The following is a 23,802-nucleotide window of genomic DNA, read 5'->3' as shown; positions in this document are numbered from 1 at the left end:
CCAATTAGGAAGTGGTCCTATAGTTCACACCCTTAATGTAAAACTGCACTATGCAGCCATTAAAATGGTAAAGAAGACCATGGGGGAGAAAAGGTTAACTCTTAGGACTATTTTTCAAAGCATACTGTATGATGTTAACAGGTATAGATGACAAGGGGATTCCATAGTCAAATGAACTTGTAAAGAACTGGATTAAGCAAATAAATGAGTTCCTCTATCAGATTTCTCAGAACTTTTAATATGCTGCTGTGAATTGTGAAGAAATATATTATGTAAATGCCAAGGGTTTATAATGCCATCTGGTAAAAGCCTAGCAGTTATACTTATACACAGAGGTGATCCAAAGTAACATTCTGCATTTAAAATAAGAGAAGTACAATTCTCACTCTCTAAAACAGGGAGATAAAATCTTTAAAATATGCTCCCCTCTAGAAACGATAAATATAATCCATTTTCTCTTAAAAAAAAAAATACATAGACCCTTGGAATTCTAATTTAAAAGTAAAGGCAGACAACCACTTATACCACAGTGGTGTATCAGGGACCACATTTACCCTCCTGCTTTAAAAAACTAGAAAACCAGACAAGGATGAAGCAACACTTTTTAAGACATCAACCAAGAGGCAGTGCAAGCCTGTGATCCCTGCAGGAAGGGAAACAAATGAGATGAGTCCTGTGACTGCTCCAGCTTACTGCTCAGAGACAGTTTCTAAGCCTCAGTGCAGAGAAGGAGAGCTCAAACAGAGCCCAGGGTCTTTCCTGGAAGCCAAGGTGGTTTCAAGTTGCAAGGCAGAAAACCAAAAAGGATGGAATTGCATGCATAAAGAGAGTTCTTGAGGTCTGTAGAGGTCTTCCTAGATTACAGCTGAGACAGAGAAGAGTATGTCCAAAGGAAACAAAAAGATCCATGAATTTTTTTTTTTTTTGGAGACAGGGTCTTACTCTGATGCCCAGGCTGGACTGCAGTGTGTGATCACAGCTCACTGCAGCCTTCACCTCCCAAGTTTGGGTGATTCTTCCACCTCAGCTCTCTGTGTAGCTGGGACTAGAGGCATGCACCACCTCACCCATCTCATTTTTTGTATATTTTGTAGAGATAGGGTTTCGCCATGTTGCCCAGGCTGGTTTCGAATTCCTGGGCAAGTGATCCTCCTGCCTCAGCCTCCCAATGTGGTGGGTTACAGGTGTGAGCCACTGTGCCCAGCCGTACCTTACTTTAAAGTACAACTCCATTCAATGTTTTAGCCTTTTTTTTTTTAAGGAAACCACTGAGATATGAATTTAAGAATAAATTAAGTGCATCCAATCTCAAGCTATATTGAGGTACCAGATACTCAACAACTGCAACAATGCATACAAGATGTAATTCAAAGAGGTAGTCTTGTTAAATTTATTCTAAATAGTAATACGAACCAACTGCTATTCCTCATTATTATTATTCCCTCAATAATCAGTCAATCTGGCATTCAAAATCTTTTTTAACCCTCAATCCATTAATTCAAAATATGAGATTTTATTATGCTACATCCCAAATAACCCCAGGTCACAAATTTTGCTAGCATCACTCTTTGAGATTCCCATTACTGTAACCAACTGAAACCAATGTAAGGAAAATGGGTAATGCCAAAATTCTTTACAACTAATGTTTCTGGAATCCTTTTTAAAAAACAGCTGTCTTTATTCTTTTCTGGCCATCTAGTCCCATGAAACATACTGAAGAGTTTTAACATCCTCTACTGACTTTTAAAAAATCACTTTAAAATTCAATATAACATTTAACATATTCAACATTCTAAAACAGATATTTTCTTTTTTCTTTTTTTTTTGGAGACAGAGTCTCACTCTGTCGCCCAGGCTGGAGTGCAGTGGCGCGATCTCGGCTCACTGCAAGCTCCGCCTCCTGGGTTCAGGCCATTCTCCTGCCTCAGCCTCCAGAGTAGCTGGGACTACAGGCGCCTGCCACCACCACGCCCGGCTAATTTTTTGTATTTTTAGTAGACAAAGGGTTTCACCATGTTAGCCAGAATAGTCTCGATCTCCTGACCTCGTGATCCGCCCGCATCAGCCTCCCAAAGTGCTGGGATTACAGGCATGAGCCACCGCACCCGGCCTCTAAGACAGATATTTTCTAAGGACTGGGTAATAAGGCCTGAATAGTGGTTTAAGCTACTTTGTACACTGACACCATTACCTAAATCCTCAAGTCCTTTTATAGCCTAGGTAAGTGCCATAAAAAGACTTAGAACATTTTATTTATATTGGTAATGACGAAATTGACATAAAATACAACTGTTTAGAGTATATGGATATAAAGTACACTATTCAACAATAGTGCTGAAACCTGATTAATCAAGCTCTTTTTATTCATAGTGTGAATCCAAGATGTTAATTTTCTTTTTTTTTTTTTTTTTTTTAATTTTTTTTTAGATGGAGTCTCGCTCTGTAGCCATGCAGGAGTAGAGTGGCACGATCTTGGCTCACTGCAACCTCTGTCTCCCGGCTCCCCATTCAAGCAATTCTCCTGCCTCAGCCTCCTGAGTAGCTGGGATTACAGGCATGCGCCACCATGCCCAGCTAATTTTTGTATTTTTAGTAGAGATGGGGTTTCACCATGTTGGCCAGGCTGGTCTTGAACTCCTGACCTGGTGATCTGCCTGCCTCGGCCTCCCAAAGTGTTGGGATTACAGGCATGAGCCACTGTGCCTGGCGGAGTGTCAATCTTCATAATAAAGTCACAATGTACAGCAGCCTTAATAATATCTTGTCTGGAATACAACTAATAAAGGACATCTAGGATGCCATCCAAAATAACTAAATTATTCAAGATCTGCAAAACTTCCCAACTGCCCCCTAAATAAGGAACTGGCAGTATTACTGACAACAGTATCTAATGAGCAACAAGCACAACACTCACCTTGACAGTGGAACCTGCATAGAGCCTCTGAGCCAGCAATCTTCCTGCCTGGATTGCAACTGGGGTGAGCTCCACCTTATCCTCCAATATATCGCCAATGGCATAGATGTAAGGCACATTGGTCTGTTCTTCATCTGTGACAGGTATTTTTCCAGTCCTGCAATTTTATTCAGTTAAAAATCATCATTAATTACCATTATTAATTAAGGAGAACAAAATCTTCCGTTTTTCCAGGGAAGCCCAAAATTGTGACTCTAGCTGAGGGCAATGTTCTAATGTATTAAAAATAAAACAAAACAGCTCAAAGGAACAAAAAAAACTTATCATGACAATTCTGGCCACTGTTCTGAAAATCAAAGAAATAAGAAAACTCTAAGAAATCTTAGAATGGAAGAACTCCAACACAGTGGTTAAGAGTGAGGATTCTAACTTATAACTCCCCTCAAAATGGATAAAAGAAAACAAACAGGAAACGCTAATGTGAATGGCACTGGAAGAAAAGTTTCATTTCTTCATAGTTGAAGAGCTCAACTGTGGTAAAAATTAGGTTTAAAAAATTTAAAATTCGGCCAAGCACAGTGACCAACACCTGTAATCCCAACACTTTGGGAGGCTGATGTGGGTAGATCACTAGAGGCCAAAAAATGGAGACCAGCCTGGCCAGCATGATTATAGGTGTGATGGCAGGCGCCTGTAATCCAGCTACCAGGGAGGCTGAGGCACAAGAATCGCTTGAACCCAGGAAGCAGAGGTGGCAGTGCTTGAACCCAGGAAGCAGAGATGGCAGTGACATGAGATTGCACTACTGCACTCCAGCCTGGGTGACAGAGCGAGACTCTGTCTCAAAAAAACAAACATACCAACAAAAAACTAAAATTCTATAATTGACCAATGCTGTAAATAACTGAAATAGTATTAAATATGACATAATGGGCCAGGCACAGTGGCTCACACGTGTAATCCCAGCACTTTGGGAGGCCAAGGCAGGTGGATCACCTGAGGTCAGGAGTTCGACACCAGCCTGACCAACATGGCGAAACCCCATCTCTACTAAAACTACAAAAAGTAGCCGGGTGTGGTGGTGCATGCCTGTAATCCCAGCCACATGGGAGGCTGAGGCAGGAGAACGGCTTGATCCCAGGGGACGGAGGTTGCAGTGAGCCGAGATCGTGCCATTGTACTCCAGCCTGGGAGACAAGAGAGAAACTCCATCTCAAAAAACAAAACAAAACAAAAAAAAAACCCACAAATATGACATAATAAAGATTTTTTTCTTACTTTTCATTTATCTTCACCCCTACGGTTTCTAAGCCAATTTTTCTTGTGCAAGCATCTCTTCCTATTGCCAGCAACACCTGGAAAATTATTAATATATTAGTGACTAAAAACAAAAAGGCTTTGCATTTATTACCTAATCATATTTTTCTCTGCTTATTAAGCTAATCTAATTTCATTTTTCAAACTTGGAAATAAATATTTCAGTAAGAAAGTAAGGCAAGAGTTTAATTAAAATCTTCAGAAAAAAATCCTTTGAACATGTATGATATAGTAGAAATTATTTTCCACTTCTTATTAGGAAAAAGAGAATTCATAATGTCTTAATAAACCTATCCAAGTTTAAAGACAATGACATCATAGTCTATAACTAAATTATTTTTTAAGTGGTTGCCTGGGGAGATGAAAGGAAAGAATACAGGACAGAAATTCTGGCTCATTTAAAAATTCTGTTGCCTTTGTATAGCCATTTGACTAATAATACTTTAAGTTACAGTGGAAAAAATCTGAAGCCATCCCTTTACCAAAACAATTTTTTTTTTTTTTTTTTTTTAGATGAAGTCTCGCTCTGTCACCCAGGCTGGAGTGCAGTGGCACAATCTTTGCTCATTGCAACCTACGCCTCCTGGGTTCAAGCCAGTCTCCTGCCTCAACCTCCCAAATAGCTGGGACTACAGGTGCACGCCACCACGCCCGGCTAATTTTTGTATTTTTAGTAGAGTCGGGGTTTCACCACGTTGGCCAGGATGGTCCCGATCTCTTGACCTCGTGATCTGCCCGCCTTGGCCTCCCAAAGTGCTGGGATTACAGGAGTGAGCTAACGCACCTGGCCACCAAAACAAATTTTAATATCATAAGTTATTGACATGTCTAAGAATGGGCATAGAACCAGTACATTTGGAAATCGCTAAGAGCTATTTTAAGTTCCTGTAAGATACCCAATAAGCATGTTATTTGCTTTCTGATAAAGTATTAACCTGGGCCCATTCCTTACCGTATTATATTCTCCTTCAATGATTTCCTCACTATTGGTGGACTGAGCTACTACTCTGAGTCGGCCTGGTGTCCCCGCTTCAATTTGTTCAACCTGTAAGAGTGATAAAGTTTTACTGTGAAATAAAGACATTTATCAAGTTGGATTCTCTACCTTCCCTTTCCATCTGGTTAACCCAAAGTTAAAATATAAAATGGTGCTTGAAAGGTCTTTTATGTCCCATCTCCCTCACTTAACATTATTAGGATGATAAATGATTATCTCCTTCTTTTTCGCTGCTCATTGTTGTCTGCTAGAGGGGCTTTCTTTGAAAGAGTTCTCGAACAATAAAATTCAGAGAAAAATGGGGGAAAAAAGCAAGCTACAGAAAGCACCCCACCATCCCTAAAATCAAACCAATGACTTACTGCTTTTCCCAGGTTTCTATCTTGTGATTCACCTAGAATCATTAATCCTATGGAGGGCAACTGTTGCCCAAATTCAGAGATTCTCTTTTGACTACAGATGCTCAGCTTTCACTGACAACAAAGGATAGATTAAATTAGAGCAGGTCCATAGTGATATGGGTAACAGTTAGAAAGTCTTAAAAATTGGAGTGCGCAAGGAGATGTGGGTGTTTATCAGAACCAGGGGGTGTTTTCAGTTGTTAAGGATGCAGAAAGAAATGAGCAAGCCCTGATACTTGAGTGATGGCAGAGGAGAATAAATATACCGACCCACTACAAATAGATGTCAACAACAACCTACAGACTAGGTATAATGACTTAGAAACCCACCTGGGGTCAGGCGCGGTGGCTCACACCTGTAATCCCAGCACTTTGGGAGGCCGAGGCGGGAGGATCACGAGGTCAGGAGATCGAGACCAGCCTGACCAACATAGTGAAACCCCGTCTCTACTAAAAATACAAAAATTAGCTGGGCATGGTGGCGGGCGCCTGTAGTCCCAGCTACTCGGGAGGCTGAGGCAGAAGAATGGCGTGAACCCGAGAGGTGGAGCTTGCAGTGAGCCGAGATCATGCCCCTGCACTCTAGCCTAGGTGACAGAGCAAGACTCCATCTCAAAAAAAAAAAAAAAAAAAAAAAGAAACCCACCTGGAAAACTATCCAGGGTTATTTTATTTGACATCAATAAATAATAAAAATTTCCTTCCTGAATTCCCTTTCCTTCTTATTTAGTTAAATAAGCCTCTCTGAACATACTAGAAAAGTCTTTCTTGTTTAATTTTAATCAAAATGTTCTAATCCTTGGAAAAGAGCTTAATTGGTCCATTGCTTAAGATTTGTTTGGAAATGATAAGGGCCTCATCCCACCTCCACCCTTATTCACTTTTGTACTTCAATCAGGCCTTTTTGGTATCTAGAACAATATTTCTCCCCACAGAGCCTTTGTACACATACTACATTCTCTGTCCAAAATGTACCCTCTCCCCACTCTCCACAGAAGTTTCCTTCCATTCGGTCACTTTATAATACAGCAAGAGTTTAATACCCAGCTGTGGGAATCAGAAACTCTGGTAACCCTATTTTACTAGGAATAGTCCACCAGGTTTTCAAAAGGGTCCACAACTCTCCAAATCTTAAAAAAAATGTATATAGGAAGATGTTACTTTCTATCAGTACAGCATATACATACAGCTGTCGTTTACGAATCATAGCTCTAATGCAAATATAGCATATATACCTCTACTCTAAAAAACAGCTACAGGCCAGGTGCGGTGGCTCAAGCCTGTAATCTCAGCACTTTGGGACGCTGCACTGGGAGGACCACTTGAGGACAGGAGTTCAAGACCAGCCTGGCCAACATGGTGAAAGCCCTCTCTACTAAAAATATAAAAATTAGCCGGGTGTGGTGGCACGCACCTGTGGCCCCAGTTACTCAGGAGGCTGAGGCACCAGAATCGCTTGAACTTGGGAGAACGAGGTTGCAGTCAGCCGAGACTGGGCTACTGCACTCCAGCCTGGGTGACAGAGCAAAACTCCGTCTCAAAAAAAATAAATAAATAAAAATAAAAATAATAAAAAATAAAAAACAGCTACAGTAATCAAGCACTGACAGCTTCCAGGAAATTTGTGCCTTAATCTTCATAACAATATTATGAGATAGATTCACTTCAGACTTACTCTCTACCAGGTACTTTTCTAATTACTTTATAAGTGTTGGCTAACGCAATCCTCACAAGAATTGTTAGATGCTATTTTCAACCTCATTTTTCAGAAGAAACAGGTTCAGAGAGGAACTCTTCCAAAGTCATAGAGCAAGAAACTGGCAGAATATTATTTGAATTCAGGTCGTTCTGATCCCAAAGTTCATATTCTTATCTATCAGCATTAGGAGATCCATAGTCACATACACAACTCAAGTCAACCCACTGAGAGATGGGAAAAAAAAAAAAAAAGACAACTATAATTCCTTAACTTTAACAAAATAGTCCCACCATTTTCCCTGCACTAGAGAAAATTATCTATTAGTCTGAGACACACACTAAGTGTTCAATATTGTCACTGTTAGGTATCAAAACATTTGTGATAATGGTAACAAATCCCAGGTGTGACTTGGCATAGTATTAGCTCTTTTCAAAAGATTAAAAGAGCGAAAAAGGTTAGCACACATAAATAAATGAGATAATCACTTTCAGGGATGCCAGAAGTATGTAGTGTTTATGTAGTGTTTATGTTATCATATACCAAGGGGGAAATGTCCTGTGGGGAGCCAGGGAGTGCAGGTGGGGCCTAGTGTTGAACTCTTATTTAAATCTCTGGTACATATGAAGAAACAAAGTATTAACAGACCAAAGATGACAAAGGAATGCATAAAGGAAAGCGTTAAACAGGAGAGAACAGAAGAAAACCAAAATTGAGAAAGTTGACAAAGGAAGAGATTATTAATCTATAAATAAGAACAAAGCTATATAGGTGTTTAGATGGTAGGGAGGTACAAGTTTATATACCAGTATACAACAGTAGGGGAATCAGCATTCCTGATGGTTTATAATGCTGAAAGGATGCTTCTACCACCAACTCAACTCTCTTTTTGCCTTTTACCGTGAATGTAGAATCAACAAACCTACAGGCAAACCCACTTACTTTAATTGGTACAAACTGTCTTATAAACTTGATGCCATGTTCTTCCATGTGTTCACCGATTTTGTTGGCCATGTCCTGGTCAAATCCTCTAAGAAGAATGGACCTAACCATAACAGTGACGTCTAAACCAATACCGGCAAGAAATCCAGCACACTCCAAAGCGACATAGGATGCTCCAACAATCAGGGTCTTACCCGGGCAATAAGGCAAGGAGAAAAGATCATCACTGGGAAAAAAAAAAAAAAAAAGGAAGAAAGAAGAAAAAAAAAGTTCCTATATGAATAATTACTAAATCCAAGTACACATTTTTACTTTGACAAGAACATACTTTCAAGATGACAAACATTCTACTAGCTACACACATAATACATGAGAAGTTTTTATAATTCTTAGATACCCTTTCTTGCCACTCAGTTGCTTTGGGAGTAGCTCAAGCTACCCATAGCTAAACACAGCAAACTGTGTAACTTCTGATATTAGTCAGTTAGTCCAATTCATCTTCACACTAAATGATTTTGAACTGTTTGGAACAAATTATAGATTTGCAAACCCTAACCTCCATCCTCATGCCACCACTCAGCTCTCTCTGAGGTGGAAAAACCTGTGTTGCTTGTCCTCAGCTGAAATACCTATTATTATCAAGAATGTGGACAAGGATGCAGGAAAAAAAAAAACTTTCGATATCTTATAATATAAAAGCCAACTATAAGGAGTAGAACCTGACAAAAGTCTTCTAGTCGAGCTAGGGACACAGAGATCATAAAAGCATGTTGGAGAATGAGTTTTTAAAAAATATCGGAAGGGAGCCTGCTATTGTCTGAATGTTTATGTATCCCCAAAATGCACACATTCACATCCTAAACCCCAAGGCAATGATATTAGGGGTGGGGCTTTTGGAGGGTGATTAGGCCATGAGGGCAGAGCACTCATGAATGGGGCTAATGTCCTCATAAAAAAGGCCCCAGAGACCTGCCTCTCCCTCTTCCACCATGTGAGAAAGGATAAAAGCATATACCAAAAAGAGCCTGAAGGAGAAGAGTAATTTATAACACAATCTGAAACTCCCGAGCAAAAAGCATCCAAGAAGACACATTTACCAACACTCTGTCTTAATGACTTCATAACTGAAAGCTCCTGAACAATGTCAGCAGTGTTACCATTTGACGGGCAAAAATAAACCACACAGCAAAACATCTCTTTGCTTGACTTGTTTCAGGAAGTCCTTCTACACTGACACTGCAACCATTCAAAGAGCATTGAGTAGGGTCTAGATTCTGATAAATCTAAATGGCCTGACAGCCTCTAATTCTTTTAGCAGCCACTCTGGAAATGTTAAAGGGTAATACATGATCCTCATTTTACAAAATCTAAATGTATATATGTATCATACCTATTTTACAAAATGTGAATATTCATTTGGTCATTTGGTTTTATTATATACTTTCATACTCATACATGCATAAATAAATTTCAAATACAAATATAAATCTATACTAGTATGTTAGTGATACTAACTCTGTGTAGCAAGATGACCAATGTTTGAAGTTTTCAATATTTAAAAATGTTCTCCTTTAAAATCACTTTTACTTTTTCTCTTTCTGCCAAACCCCTGCCCCCAGAGAGGGCACAATGTGGCAAAGAAATCTGTCTGAAGCCCAAGAAATTGATGCAGTGGGTTTGAAGAAAAATACGAAAGCAATATCCACAATGGGTTTTTCTTTTCCACCCTGCTTTTTTTCTTTACCTGCTGATGCAGTATTCTTTGTCACCAGGGATGCCCAAGTAACGTGGTCTTTCACCAGTGGCAATGAGAAACCTCTCTGCTGAATAAATTTTTTCTTTGCCTTTATTATTTGTTGCCTACAAAGGAACCAATATGAAAACCTTATTAAGTAATCATTCCTCAGAATTGTAAACTTCATAGTTAACAAAGGCCATTCACTACATTGTCTCATTTCATCCTCATAATGAGGACAATAATATAGTAAAAAGGATAAATCAAGACTCAGTAGTTAACAGACTTGCTCAAAGTCACAATGCTAGTAAGTGCCGGAGCCAAGCCTCAAATCCAGGTGGTCTGGTCCAGTATGCTTACATTTTACCATACCTCCACACAAGGCCCCATAGGATGATATGATAGCAAAATCACCAAACTGGATAGTCTGGATCACAGTGGCTATTACTTTTATTATAATACTTTAACATTTTCTAACCAAAGCTTTAAAAAAAGAGAAAAAAGAAAAAAAAAAGCTCGTCAAGATGTCACACAATTACCTTAATCCTGTGAGGACCAATAAATTGCCCGTAAGCATTCTCATAGACAACTTTTTTCTCCCGCAGAGCTACTCGGTAGCCCCAATTCAAAGAGCCAATGTGATTCTGTACAGCTTCTATCATTCTGTCCCAGTCATGCTTAACTGTATAAGAAAATAAGACAAAATCTTGTTTGGCTTTTCAACTCCTGGCAAAGATCATTTCTCGATAACCATTCAAGTGACATAGAGGGAGCAGAGCTCTAAAAGGCAATCTGAAAGGGCAAATCCTCCATTTTGAGCACATATGCCACTTTTTCATCTTCAAATATTCTCTTATAAGACTAATACAATTAAATAATATAAGACAGATCTCCTGACAATTTTAAACTAAAATACAATACACAAACTTTTTCCTTCTTTATCTAGAAACGAACTTGAATTTTACTGATTTCTGGGATATAGTAAGGCTTAGGATTCTCTGTTTGTAAGAAAATCCAAGAGATTCTGATGTAGCCAAGTATAGAGTTACTACACTAGTAACACTGTTTATGCCAGGGGCTGGCAAACTGCACCATGGGCCAATCCAGCCCATCACCTTTTTGTAAATAAAGCTTTATTAAAATACAGCCATGCTTATTTATTTCAATATTTTCTAGTGCTACTTTCACACTACATGAGCAGAGTTAAGTAGCTACTAGAGACCCTATGCCCCAAGAATCCTAAAATATTTACCGTCTGGCCTTTTACGGAAAAAATTCACTGACTGTTCATTTAGACAGAATTTTAAGAGTCTATCACATTTCCCTCCAAACTCCCATATCTTATCAAAGAGAAAACTTTTTCATTCTTTTTGATTCTGTCATAATTAAATTAATCCTTTAAGTCAAAGTAGTATTAAATTTCAAAGGATAAAAATCAACCTTTGGTATTCAATAATCTCTCTTTTTTTTTTTTTTTTTTTCCAGACAGAGTCTTGCCCTGTTGCCCAGACTGGAATGCAGTGGCTCAGTCTGGGCTCACTACAACCTCCGCACCCCCCGACCTGGGGTTCAAGCTATTCTCGTGCCTTGGCCTCCCGAGTAGCTGGGACTACAAGTGTGGGCCATCATGCCCAGCTAATTTTTTATATTTTTAGTAGAGACGCAGTTTTGCCATGTTGGCCAGGCTGGTCTCAAACTCCTGACCTCAAGTGCTCTGCCCACTTCAGCCTCCCAGAGTGCTGGGATTACAGGCATGAGTCATTGCATCCAGCCTCAATAACCTCTTCTTTAGAGACAGGGTCTCACTCTGCTGCCCAGGCTGGAGTGCAGTGGTACACTCAATCATAGCTCACTGCAGCCTTGAACTCCTGGGCTCAAATTATCCCCCTGCTTCAAGCCTCCTGAGAAGCTGGGACTATAGGAGAGGGCTTCCATGCCCGACTAATTATTTTTTGTAGAGACAGGGTCTTGCTTTGTTGTCCAAGGTAGTCTCGAACTTCTGGTCTCAAACTGATCCTTTCCCCTTGGCCTCCTAAACTGTTGGGATTACAGGCATGATCCTGGCTGGCTATACAGTAAGTGTTGAAAATAGGCTTATAACACTTACTGGCCAGCCTCTGGAAGTGGGAATGACAGCACAAAAAATTGATTTATAGCCTCCAAGAGAACAGATAGATCATGGATATTGAATTCATATGATCATAATATGTTAGAATTAGAGCAAACCTTAAGAAATTGGTTCAACTGAAAAAAAAAAAAAAAAAAAAAGTAACTGCAGATGCCACTGTGGTTATGGTTCTAGAGGACCAGGTAGCTTAGGGGTGGGAAAGGCTGCAGGAAGCTTGGACTAACCTGCCTGCCTGGCCTCTGTCTACCACCACTACAAAAGGCTCAGGACTTGCTGTTTCTCTACTAGGAATGGAATAGAATAGTATATAACTCACCCACATGTGCTAATCATCTAAGCTGCAGTCATTATCAATGTTTTACAAAATATCTTCTTATATCCCTCTCTCTCTTAAGGGTCTGAGCAAATGATGTGATCCCAACATTATAAAACTTAGTGATATCACTAAGTGATAATGTTAGTGAAAATTACTAACATTATAAAAGTTAGTGATTTTCTAAGATTCCAGACTTGGAAAAGGTACTATTATTTTAAGTAGGAAGTAAAAGCATCAACAAAAGAAGCATAACTAGTTTGAGTGAGAGCAAAATTTTTCCAAGTATATATTTATGCCATATCTTTTCATTTAATTAACAAATAAAACCCCAAAAAAGCCACAGAATGTTTATCCTGGCTACTGGCCGGAATATTTTCCCTCAAATGCTCCATAATGCATACGTCTCAAACCTCAAATCAGATAGGGGTTGGAGTTTCACTCTTCACAACAGAGTGACATATGTCATAAATTAGCCAGGAAGCTATGCCAGATCTCACTTTATTCTTCTACTAGATAATGCAATCTACTTTCTAAAATTAACAATTCTGCCAGGTGCAGTGGCTCATGCCTGTAATCCCAGCACTTTGGGAGGCTGAGGCGGGTGGATCATGAGGTCAGGAGATCGAGCCCATCCTGGCTAACATGGTAAAACCCCGTCTCTACTAAAAATACAAAAAATTAGCCGGGTGTGGTGGCAGGCGCCTGTAATCCCAGCTACTCAGGAGGCTGAGGCAGAAGAATGGCATGAACCTGGGAGGCGGAGCTTGCAGTGAGCCGAGATCGTGCCACTGCACTCCAGCCTGGGCGACAGAGCAAGACTCCATGTCAAATAAATAAATAAATAAATAAAAGTAAATTAAATTAACAATTCCAATCTCTTAAACTCGTCTAGGGTTTCTAGGGTACTCTACCCCCCACAAATATCGGCTCATGAAACAGACTTCTTTGGAGGGAGAAAAATGCAACAGCTTCAAAAGAAAGCAAATGCAATTAGTACTTCCTTACAAATTATAAACATTGTATGATTTCTCACAAATACTACATGACAATATATTCAAAAGAACTCTAATTTTATATTACAGAAATACCATAGTCCAAATGCAGTATCTGTTGTTACCATAACAACTATGTAAATACTTGACAAAGGATAACTCCAGTGATTATATCCATCAAAAATGTAAACAATAAAAACAACTAGGCTATTTGCTATCTTCATGAAAATGGACGATGCATTAAAGATTGCAGCTCAAACCCCTAAAGGCACAAACAGAAGAGTAGCTTTTCCCTCTCATACCTGTCTCCTCGACTTTCCATCCATAGTTTCGAGAGTCTTGTAGGGCTTGTCCTAACAAAGCTGCTTGATGCATCAGTTTTTTAGGTATGCAACCCACATTCACACATGTTCCTCCGAGACCTACAACATTAAGAAATCAGTTTATAACCTGCTTTCCAAGCCTTACAACCATTCAAAGAACAAAGTCAACAATTATTACAACTCTAAGAAATATTGTATTATATTTGCTTAATGTGGCCAATAATAAAGTTTATTCCTAAATCTTACAATATTCATAAGTTCAGAGACCCTTACATACCAAACATGGTAACATCATCCTAAAACAAAACAAAAAGAGGGGCAGATTTCCAAAATTTCCGTATACTTCAAAGATACAAAATTAATTGACTGCTGAGAAAGATGCCAGAAACTGAAATTTTACTATGTACACAACCCTATACAGATGACCCGACTTATGATTTTTCTCTTTATGTTGATACCTATACACCTATACTGTGTTTCACTTTCAGTTCAGTATTCAATAAATTATATGAGATATTCAACACTTTATTATAAAATAGGCTTTGCTTTAGATGATTTTGCCCAACTGTAGGTTAATGGAAGTGTTCGGAGCATGTTTAAGGTAGACTAGGCTAAGCTATGATGTTCGGGAGGTTAGGTGTAATAAATGCATTTTCGACTCGTTTTCAACTTACAAAGGATTTTATCAGGATGTAGTCCCCCATTGTAATTCAAGCAGCATCTGCACTTGTCATTGAATCTATGCAGAGGTAACTGATAAAGGGATTGCTATGCTGAGGATGATTAGAGTGCAGTGGGTCTTAAACTGTATATAAAATTTGGTGTATATTGGCTGGGCGTGGTGGCTCACGCCTGTAATCCCAGCACTTTGGGGGGCCGAGGTGGGTGGATCATTTGAGGTCAGGAGTTCGAGACCAGCCTGGCCAACATGATGAAACCTTGTCTCTACTAAAAGTACAAAAAATTAGCTGGGTGTGGTTGTACGTGTCTGTAATCCCAGCTACTCAGGAGGCTGAGCCAGGAGAACTGCTTGTACCCAGGAGGTGGAGGTTGCAGTGAGCCGAGATAGCGCCACTGCACTCCAGCCTGGACGACAGAGCGAGACTCCATCTCAAAAAAAAAAAAAAAAAAGAAAAAACTTTTGATGTATATGTGCATTTTTTTAAGGAGGTGGCCTACAGCATTCACTTGGTTTTTTAAAAGATGCATGACTTCCCTTGCTCCCTAAAGATAGGTTTAGTATCCCTAAGCTTAAAGAATATGGTGACAGCTTGTTTCCATTAGGACAAAACACAGACAGGTGACCAAAATGACATGAGTAAGAGTGAAAGATGGCAACAGACTTCACAGCTCAAAGTAAGTCCTCTGAGTAGAATGCTACCAGTTGTCACTCTGGAGTGTATGCTCCACAGGTCAGAAGGGATATACCTAGCACCAAGAGCAGTGTCTGACACAGATTGACACATTAAATATCTGCTGAATGGATGAATCAGAAATTGTGACATCGCCTTATCTGGACTTCCTGCTTCTTGGTTCCTTCTAATGCAAGCAGCCAAGTAATCTTTAAAAAAATTTATATTATCACACGGCTCCCCTGCCTTAGAGTCTTCGAAGACTCATTTATATGCTCTGATTAGTCCAATTTATATGCTTTGATTAGTCCAAATTCCTCATCTTGGCCTACAAAGCCCTCAATAGTGACACCTGCCCTCGTGTCTGGTCTCATCTCAACTACCACCTTCAGCTCCCATTATCCATGCCACAACCATGAAGGACTCTTACCTACCTCAAGGCCTTTGTATGTGCTATCCTCGAAGGAAGAGAAGCTGCCTGGAAGGTTCTGCCTCACCTTTTGACAGCTGCTCATTCTCATTCTTTGGCCTCTTCTAAATGTCACCTCTTCAGATGTCTTCCTTGATAATCTTCTCAAAGTTAAACTCTCCTTTATCCACTTCCTCTCTATGCCACTATAGAATTTTTTCAGTACTACTTACCACAACTCCTAAAGTTCTTAGGTATCTTTTGTCTCCTCACTTAGAATATAAGCTCCACAAGGGCATGAACTTTGAATATGCCAAGTTCACTGCTATATCGTCACTGCCTTGGTTCATAATAAATGTTCAGTAAATCTTATGAATATATAATTCATCAAGACTCAGAAGCAGCAAGGGCTATACAGTAAGGTATCTGATTCCAACTCTTGTTGAATGTAGGAGGTAGATTTAAAACAAATCCACATATGAAAACTTTAACTTTTCAGTTATTAAGCCCCTATATATGCTAGATTACTCAAATATTTACCTTTAAATCATAGCTTGTAGACAAAGTTTTTACTTCTTGACTCTGTGCCAAAGAACCTAAATTTTTAGCATTTAACCTGATCCATTTTAACTTTGCTCAAATAAAAGATATATATGTTTTGGGGCTGGTTTTTCTTTAACTTAGTTTTTGATTTTTTAAATTAGGCTTTAGGAACCAGTTAGATTATTGCCAGGGGAAAACTACTTCGGCAACATCACTTCTAGAGTATTTTAAAAGCTTACCCCATCTAGTTCCAAGAGGGGTGGGAGTGACAAAGTCCAGGACCATCACCTTCTTGCCATATTGGGCTGCCTCCTGGAAAATAAAATTATTAAAGTGAGTTGGAAAGGTTAACGTGACAGATTGGAAATGGGCTGTTAAAAATCCATGATTTTTTTTAAGCTGTAGAGCTTAAAGCATAATGAGTAATTAATACCTGGGTACTTCATACACCATGATCATTAGTTCAACTCCAGGATAAAAATTAACAGATATTCAGATAGTTGTGAGAGTAGATTTTAAAATTATGCAGAACAGAGTAGTAAAATTGTTAGAATCAGCTGGAAACCTTAGACTTCTCTCACATAATTCCACTCAAACAATAACAGATTAAGTAATAACGTGAAAAAAGAAAGTGGCCATTTCTAAGCAAGTTGCCAAGTAGCTGAAAAAGCAGGTTTACTGATAGTCTACAGCCCTTAATGCAACCTGTATCCTATAAGGTGATATTTAAAAAATAATTTTAATCTAATTTGGTTTCTAAGGCAGAATACTGAAGAAGTTTTTCTTCTGTATTACAAGATTTCCTAAAATTTTCACATGAGGCGCTCATGAAAAAGTTGACAATATCTATGATGTTTCCAAATATATTTTGAGGAGGGAAACAAGAGTTAGAACTTTGTTTTGCAGAATATCTTTTATTGTTCTCAGAGAATAAGCTTTGTGTATTGGCAACTAGACCTCCAAAGGTTATTTGAAAGGACTGAGTCTATACGTCTTTGAAACACACCATCACTGGGGTAAAATACATCAGGTATTATTCCTCAATTACTTTCAACAAAGCATTGCTTCATGCTACATACTGGTCTGCAGTATTTGGGCAGCTTCTACCTATTACTGATTCAGCACAAGCTACACCTTAGGGAAGTATAACCACTTCATCTTTTAAAGGAACCTGTTGGGTAAGGATGACAGGCCCAAGGGGTCCTCACATGGGAAATTTATCTTGATTCAGAACCAGGAGCCTCACTCCTAACTTCCTTTATTTATACATCCTCTTCCCAATCACCCTCAGACCACAGAGTTAGTGGTTATTAGATAACCTCACATACACAAAAAGCAAATCATTTTTAATAAATGGGTTTAGGAAACCCAACTGCTCCCCATCTTTTTTTATATTGGAGAGAAGGGGTTATGAACAGGGAAATCATTCAAGTGAAAAAGACACATATTAACTAAGAAATATTAACTAAGAAATATATTTGCTTAATTTCAGACCATTTCCACACAACACCCATATATGTGTATATATATAAATACATACGTATCTATATATAAAAATATATATACGTATATATTTATATGTGTGTGTATATATATATATATTTTTTTTTTTTAAGACAGAGTTTTGCTCCTGTTGCCCAGGCTGGAGTGCAATGGCGCCATCTCAGCTCACTGCAAACTTGGCCTCCAAGGTTCAAGCCATTCTCCTGCCTCAGCCTCCCAAGTAACTGGGATTACAGGTGCCCACCACCACACCCGGCGAATTTTTGTATTTTTAGTAGAGATGGGGTTTCACCACATTGGCCAGGCTGGTCTTGAACCCCTGACCTCAGGTGATCCACCTGCCTCGGACTCCCAAAGTGCTGGGATTACAGGCGTGAGCCACCACACCAGGCACAACACCCTTATTATCTCTGAAAAATCAATTAAAGTGAACGGAAACATGTTCCAAAATACTGGGCCCTATACTTTTACATAAGGAATGTATATTTTAATCTGGAAAAGTGATTTATAAAGTGGTCCCTTACGATGCCCATGTCCTGCCCAAGTTAATGTGCAAAATGTCATAGGAGTGGATCAAATAAATTCCACAGAGAGCAGAGAGAACCCTGTCAGGGATGTTAATATTCTAACCACCACCCAGACAACACACAACACAAGGAGCCTTGCCTTAGCAGCTGCCAGGCCTCCTGAGCCACCTCCAATGATGATAAGGTCATAGTCATAGGACTCGGGAAGATCTTCAGGGCCGTTCATTTTTAGTAGCTTTTGAAGTCTGCCCTCCTGATAAGCCTAAAGAAAAATAACAGAAGAGAAAATAATTTAACTTAAAATAAGAAATGTCCAAAATGCTTTGTAAGAAAATCTTTTCTTAAAGAAAAACAAAAGGAATTTTCAAAGTGAAGATGTTGTTTGATTTAATTACAGCATACCGACGGAAATATTCAACCTTCCTTAAAGTTGTGAACTGATTGCTTTATCTTAGTTTATTAACCCCAAAGACTGTCACTGCTAACTACTTTGAAGTGTTTGTATAGTACCTCTACATAAGTAAACCAACTTAGGTCTAAATCAGGTTTAATCATTAGCCTTTTTTTCTAGAATTTTTAAATTAGGTTTTAAAGATAGGGGCTTGGTAAATATGGGCATAGCTTAATCTCAATATAACAATTTTAAAAGACCAGCCAAATATTTATTTAAGACATTTCTATACTGTTTGGCTGGGGCATAACATCTAAAAATTCAGAACAAAACTGTCAATTGATACTGACCCGCATGAAAAGTTAAACGTGAAAGTTGCTGCTTTTGTAGGATATTTTAAATAGGCACAACTCTGCAAAGCTCATTCCTTTAATGTGCATATGCATGAAGTCTCCCAAATTTAATATTTAGTTTCCATATACTTAGCAAGTAACAGACTTTTATAACTTAGGTGTTAGACTCTTAATTTTTAAAAAATCATTTCATTCCACTAATATAATTCTGATACACATTAATTATATTTCATATTTGTTTAATACAATATTTTGGTGATATATTTAATGTTACCGCTTACTAAAATAAAAATCTATGTTAACAAGAGATAATGACTGAGAAAGTTGTTAACAAGCACAATAAAATGTTTTCAAAAAATCAAGTAGGCCAGGCGCAGTGGCTCACACCTGTAATCCCAGCACTTTGGGAGGCCGAGGCGGGAGGATCACTTGAAGTCAGGAGTTTGAGATCAGCCTGGCCAACGGGGTGAAACCCTGTCTCTACTAAAAATACAAAAATTAGCCAGGTGTAGTAGCGGATGCCTGTAATCTCAGCTACTCTGGAGGCTGGGGCAGGAGAAGCACTTGAACCCGGGAGGCAGACGTTGCAGTGAGCCAAGATTGTGCCACTGCACTCCAGCCTGGGAGTCTCATAGAGTGAGACTCCATCTCATTTGAAAAAACAAACAAAAAGTCTTAACTTTAATAACAAAAAAAGCCCCCAAACTTACCAGCCCAAACTGCACATTTCTCTCTTGCCTACCATCAGATGTAGGGGGTGAAAGGCAGAGCTTGGGGTCAGCGGAAGAACAAGGTTCTTGGGATGTGGAAGGGGGTGCGGTGGAGCAATGTGAAGGAGGAAGTACAGCACTGTGGCTACCTGTTGGCAGCATGGCAGGCATACATAGTGGCTCAGGGACTGAAGGGAGAACACCTGGAAACCAGCAACAGTGGGGGCAAGACTGCACCACCCTGACAGTCTGCACAAAACGTCTAGCATGAGAGGCTGGTAAACACAGCCAGTAGTCATCGACTGGCATTATGGCCAAGGTTCCTCCTTCAATACAAAGCACTGTGGGGGAAAAACAATTTGGTAATAATAGCCACTCGATCAAAGGATCAATTAAGCTTCAAGTAACTAGTGTGACTCCCTACTCAGTCTCAAAGAGCATGACTTACTGGTTTAAGAGTTAACTAATAAATCCAGTTAGATGTTCTGCTGGAAAAATAACATACAATCATTTTTAATCTCAACCTCATTTTATCTGCATGAAATTAGCAAACATGGTGACAGAACACAATAACTGGCTGTCTAAATGAAAACCATGGTTCTGGGAATCCCCCTCCTCCAACCTACTAAAACAAATACCAGAAAATGTATCCTCATGCTGAAAAGCCACATACTCCCTCCACCAATATTTACAATCTGTTCCTTACTGAAATTCTGTATCTAACCTGGCTTCTCCTGGTTCAAGCTTAAAGTCAAATTGTATCAACCAGCACACAGATTTTACCAAAAAAGCTCTGAATGAACCTCACCATTTTTAAGCACTGTAGGTAAAATTTACCAATTGGTAAGACACAGGCAACTGAAGCATTCAGTTGACCTTAGAATGAAACATTATGAGGCTGAGTGCGGTGGCTCATGCCTGTAATACCAGCACTTTGGGAGGCCGAAGTGGGCGGGCTGCCTGAGCTCAGGAGTTCACGACCAGCCTGGACAACACGGTGAAACCCCGTCTCTACTAAAATACAAAAAAAATTAGCCGGGCGTGGAGGCGTGCACCTGTAGTCCCAGCTATTTGGGAGGCTGAGGCAGGAGAACTGCTTGAACCCAGGAGGCAGAGATTGCAGTGACCCAAGATCATGCCACTGCACTCCAGCCTGGGCGACAGAGCGAGACTCCGTCTCAAAAAAAAAAAAAAAAAGAAAGAAACATTATGTTTTTAAATTTTAACCAAACTTAAAATTGAAAGTGCTATCATTCAATTCCATGTAAGCGGTACTTCACCTGAAATATAAATAAGATAGACGGTAGAAAACAGCTCCCTCAAACAGTAGAATGTAGCACAGAGATGGGATAAGGAAAGGAGAAAAATGCCCCCATCCTCCTCCAATTACAATTGCTAGAAATTATGTCTGCTGACTGTGGTGGCTGCTGCAGAGGTTCTCAAACTTTTTCATCTCAGGACTCCTTTACAATCTTAAACAGAGCTTTAAAATTGAGACTCCAAAGAGCTTGTTAATGTGGGTTTTATCTATTTACTATATTAGAAATTAAAGCTAAGAAGAAACTTAAAATATTCATTAACAAATTTAAGAGTAATATATTTATTAAATGTTAACATGAGTATTTTTATTTAAAAAAATTTTTTAATTAGAAGAATGGCACTGTTTTGTATCTTTGCAATTCTCTTTAATGTCTGACAACAAAAGACAGCTCATATCTGTTTCTCCATTCAATCTGTTGCCACACCACCTGTCATATAACCTCTGGAAAATTTCACAGTTTACATGCAAGAGAATTAGAGTGAAAAGGGCAGCCAGGCGCGGTGGCTCACGCCTGTAATCCCAGCACTTTGGGAGGCCAAGGCGGGCGGATCATGAGGTCAGGAGATCAAGACCATCCTGGCTAACACGGTGAAACCCCATCTCTACTATAAATATAAAAAATTAGCCGGGCGTGGTGGCGGGCGCCTGTAGTCCCAGCTACTCGAGAGGCTGAGGCAGGAGAATGGCGTGAACCCGGGAGGTGGGGCTCACAGTGAGCCAAGATCACGCCACTGCACTCCAGCCTGGGCAACAGAGTGAGATTCCATCTCAAAAAAAAAAAAAAAAAAGAAAAGAAAAGGGCAAACAGCATCTTAGTATTATGAAAATAATTCTGACCTTAAAGTATGCCAAAAGGGCCTCATACACTTTGAGAACCACTGCTATAGAATATGAGATGACCTGCAGGCAATTGTCACTTGTTGGCAAGGCTTACACATTGGACAGTCGTCCTTTTCTTCCACTTGCCTGTCATAGTAATCCCTTTCCCCAGCCCCACTCCTAGTAAAACACTGCTCCACGCTCCCCCAAAAAGGGCACAAAACAGAAAGCAATTCAACTGTGGCAGTCTTTTAAAATCGGAATAAGCAATCCTGACTTTTCCCCCAAACAGTTTCTATCCTTTGCCAGATTTGTACTTTTCTTTCCCCTACCATTATAGATGGCTCTGGTGCAGAAATAACCTGCGTTAAAATACTTGCTCTACCACTCACAAGGCCAGGTGACTTGGACCAATCACCTAATCCTTAACGAAGCTAACAGGTTCCTGACCTCATCAAATGGCTGAGTTTAAGTAAGATAATGCATGTTAGCATAGTGGCTGGTAGGAATTAATCCCTTTAAGTTATTAATTTCTCCACCTCCTGAAGAAGGGAAATTGCCTGGAACTAAGTCAAGAAGTGCTGGAATGTATTTTACACCACTGTCCTCTGCTGAGCTTCCCTGGGTCAATCTCCAGTATTTTGAAATGCCCTCTTCCTAACAAATCTTGATGCAGTATATAGACAGACTAGCATGATGTTATATTATTTCTATTCAGTATACAAACATATTAGCAAGAAACGAGCAGATTTGCAGTTTGATTCTTAACCTCTATAAATTTTTAATCTCCTTTTTTCTTCAAGGTAAGCAGTCACTTTAATTTCAAAATTTCAAAAATGATGAGGCAATCCATCATGCCTTATCATTTTACTGGTTGGTGTCATGCCAACTAGTAAAAATAGAAACAGAAGTGGTCAACTTTATATTTTAACAGCTATTAACTTTAGAGAAGACCAAAAAAATTACCTCTCCTAAGCCTCCAGATTCTCTATTAATGCTTTTAAATCATCACTGTCAAATACTCCTAGTAAAGACATGAGACATTCAACAGAGCAACTGATTGTCAGTAAAGTACTGGGGTGGGATCTTTCTGCTGTCATTAAGAGTACTTTTTCTTCCAACAGCAGATCTCTGCAAAACCCAAGGAAATTGGTTGGTAGAGACATGCTGGAAATGAGGACGAGTGAGATCAAATGGTGCTTCCATGACTGCTACTATAAATCAAAGGATACTAGACACTAGAAAGGGTCAGCGCTCTTTCATATGTGAAAGGAGTAACTAATTTAGAAAATAATTTGCCAAGTTTCATGAGAAAGTTCTATTTTTGCTAAAACCTCTACTATATTATTAGTGAAGAACCTCATCCCCATACATGAAAAATCCTTCCTCTCAGTCTTGGTGTCATTTGTTCAGTCTTTGGATTTCCCTTTCCTGTACCACTAGACTTACTAGGAAAGTTTGCCACTGCTATGCATAACAGATAACTAAACATTTGCCAAAGTATTGTTTAATGGCAAAATTCCACGACTACCAAAAATTAAGCTCCTATAGGGATCAAGGGGAAGAAAGCTTATGGGCAGGCTTACTGCACCTTCTCAAGTTGTTTTCTTAATGACCCAAACTTTTGGCAATAATCTCCAAATAAGGTTGTAATTTATATTCTTAAAACAACTGCAAGCAACGGAAAGAAAAAAGCTTTTTTGGCTTTACACTAAGTGAAGAACATCCAGATAAACTAACATGTTTTAGTTTGAGCAGGGTCAGTTTCCTCGCATTTAAAGCCCTATTAAGAAATGCAAAATTTGGCTCACACTTGTAATCCCAGCACTTTGGGAGGCTGAGGCGGGTGGATCACTTGAGGCCAGGTGTTCGAGACCAAGACCAGCCTGGCTACCACGGCGAAACTCTGTTCCTACTAAAAATACAAGTATTTGCTGGGTGTGATGGCACGCACTTGTAATCCCGGCTACTTGGGAGGCTGAGGCACAAGAATCGCCTGAACCCCGGAGGCAGAGGTTGCAGTGGGCCGAGATTGCACCACTGCACCCCAGCCTGGGCAACAAGAGTGATACTCTGTCTCGAGGAAAAAAAAAAAAAAAAGATAGAAATGCAA

General features: G+C 39.4%; 1 protein-coding gene across 1 annotated transcript in view; it reads right to left on the bottom strand.

The window, feature by feature from the left end:
• Positions 1 to 23,802, bottom strand: part of TXNRD1 (thioredoxin reductase 1) — a 61,053-nt gene that overhangs the window by 19,549 nt on the left and 17,702 nt on the right. The window contains 9 exon segments of the mRNA NM_001133661.1: positions 2,915 to 3,071; positions 4,193 to 4,269; positions 5,184 to 5,276; positions 8,268 to 8,493; positions 10,012 to 10,127; positions 10,542 to 10,684; positions 13,741 to 13,860; positions 16,305 to 16,377; positions 18,235 to 18,357. Coding sequence (NP_001127133.1) covers positions 2,915 to 3,071; positions 4,193 to 4,269; positions 5,184 to 5,276; positions 8,268 to 8,493; positions 10,012 to 10,127; positions 10,542 to 10,684; positions 13,741 to 13,860; positions 16,305 to 16,377; positions 18,235 to 18,321 — 1,092 coding nt within the window. The 5' untranslated portion in view covers positions 18,322 to 18,357.

The sequence above is a fragment of the Pongo abelii genome, chromosome 10, assembly GCF_028885655.2.
Source record: "Pongo abelii isolate AG06213 chromosome 10, NHGRI_mPonAbe1-v2.0_pri, whole genome shotgun sequence".
Lineage (NCBI taxonomy): Eukaryota > Metazoa > Chordata > Mammalia > Primates > Hominidae > Pongo > Pongo abelii.
Note: the sequence above shows the minus strand (reverse complement) of the source record. Positions and strands in the feature narration are given on the sequence as shown.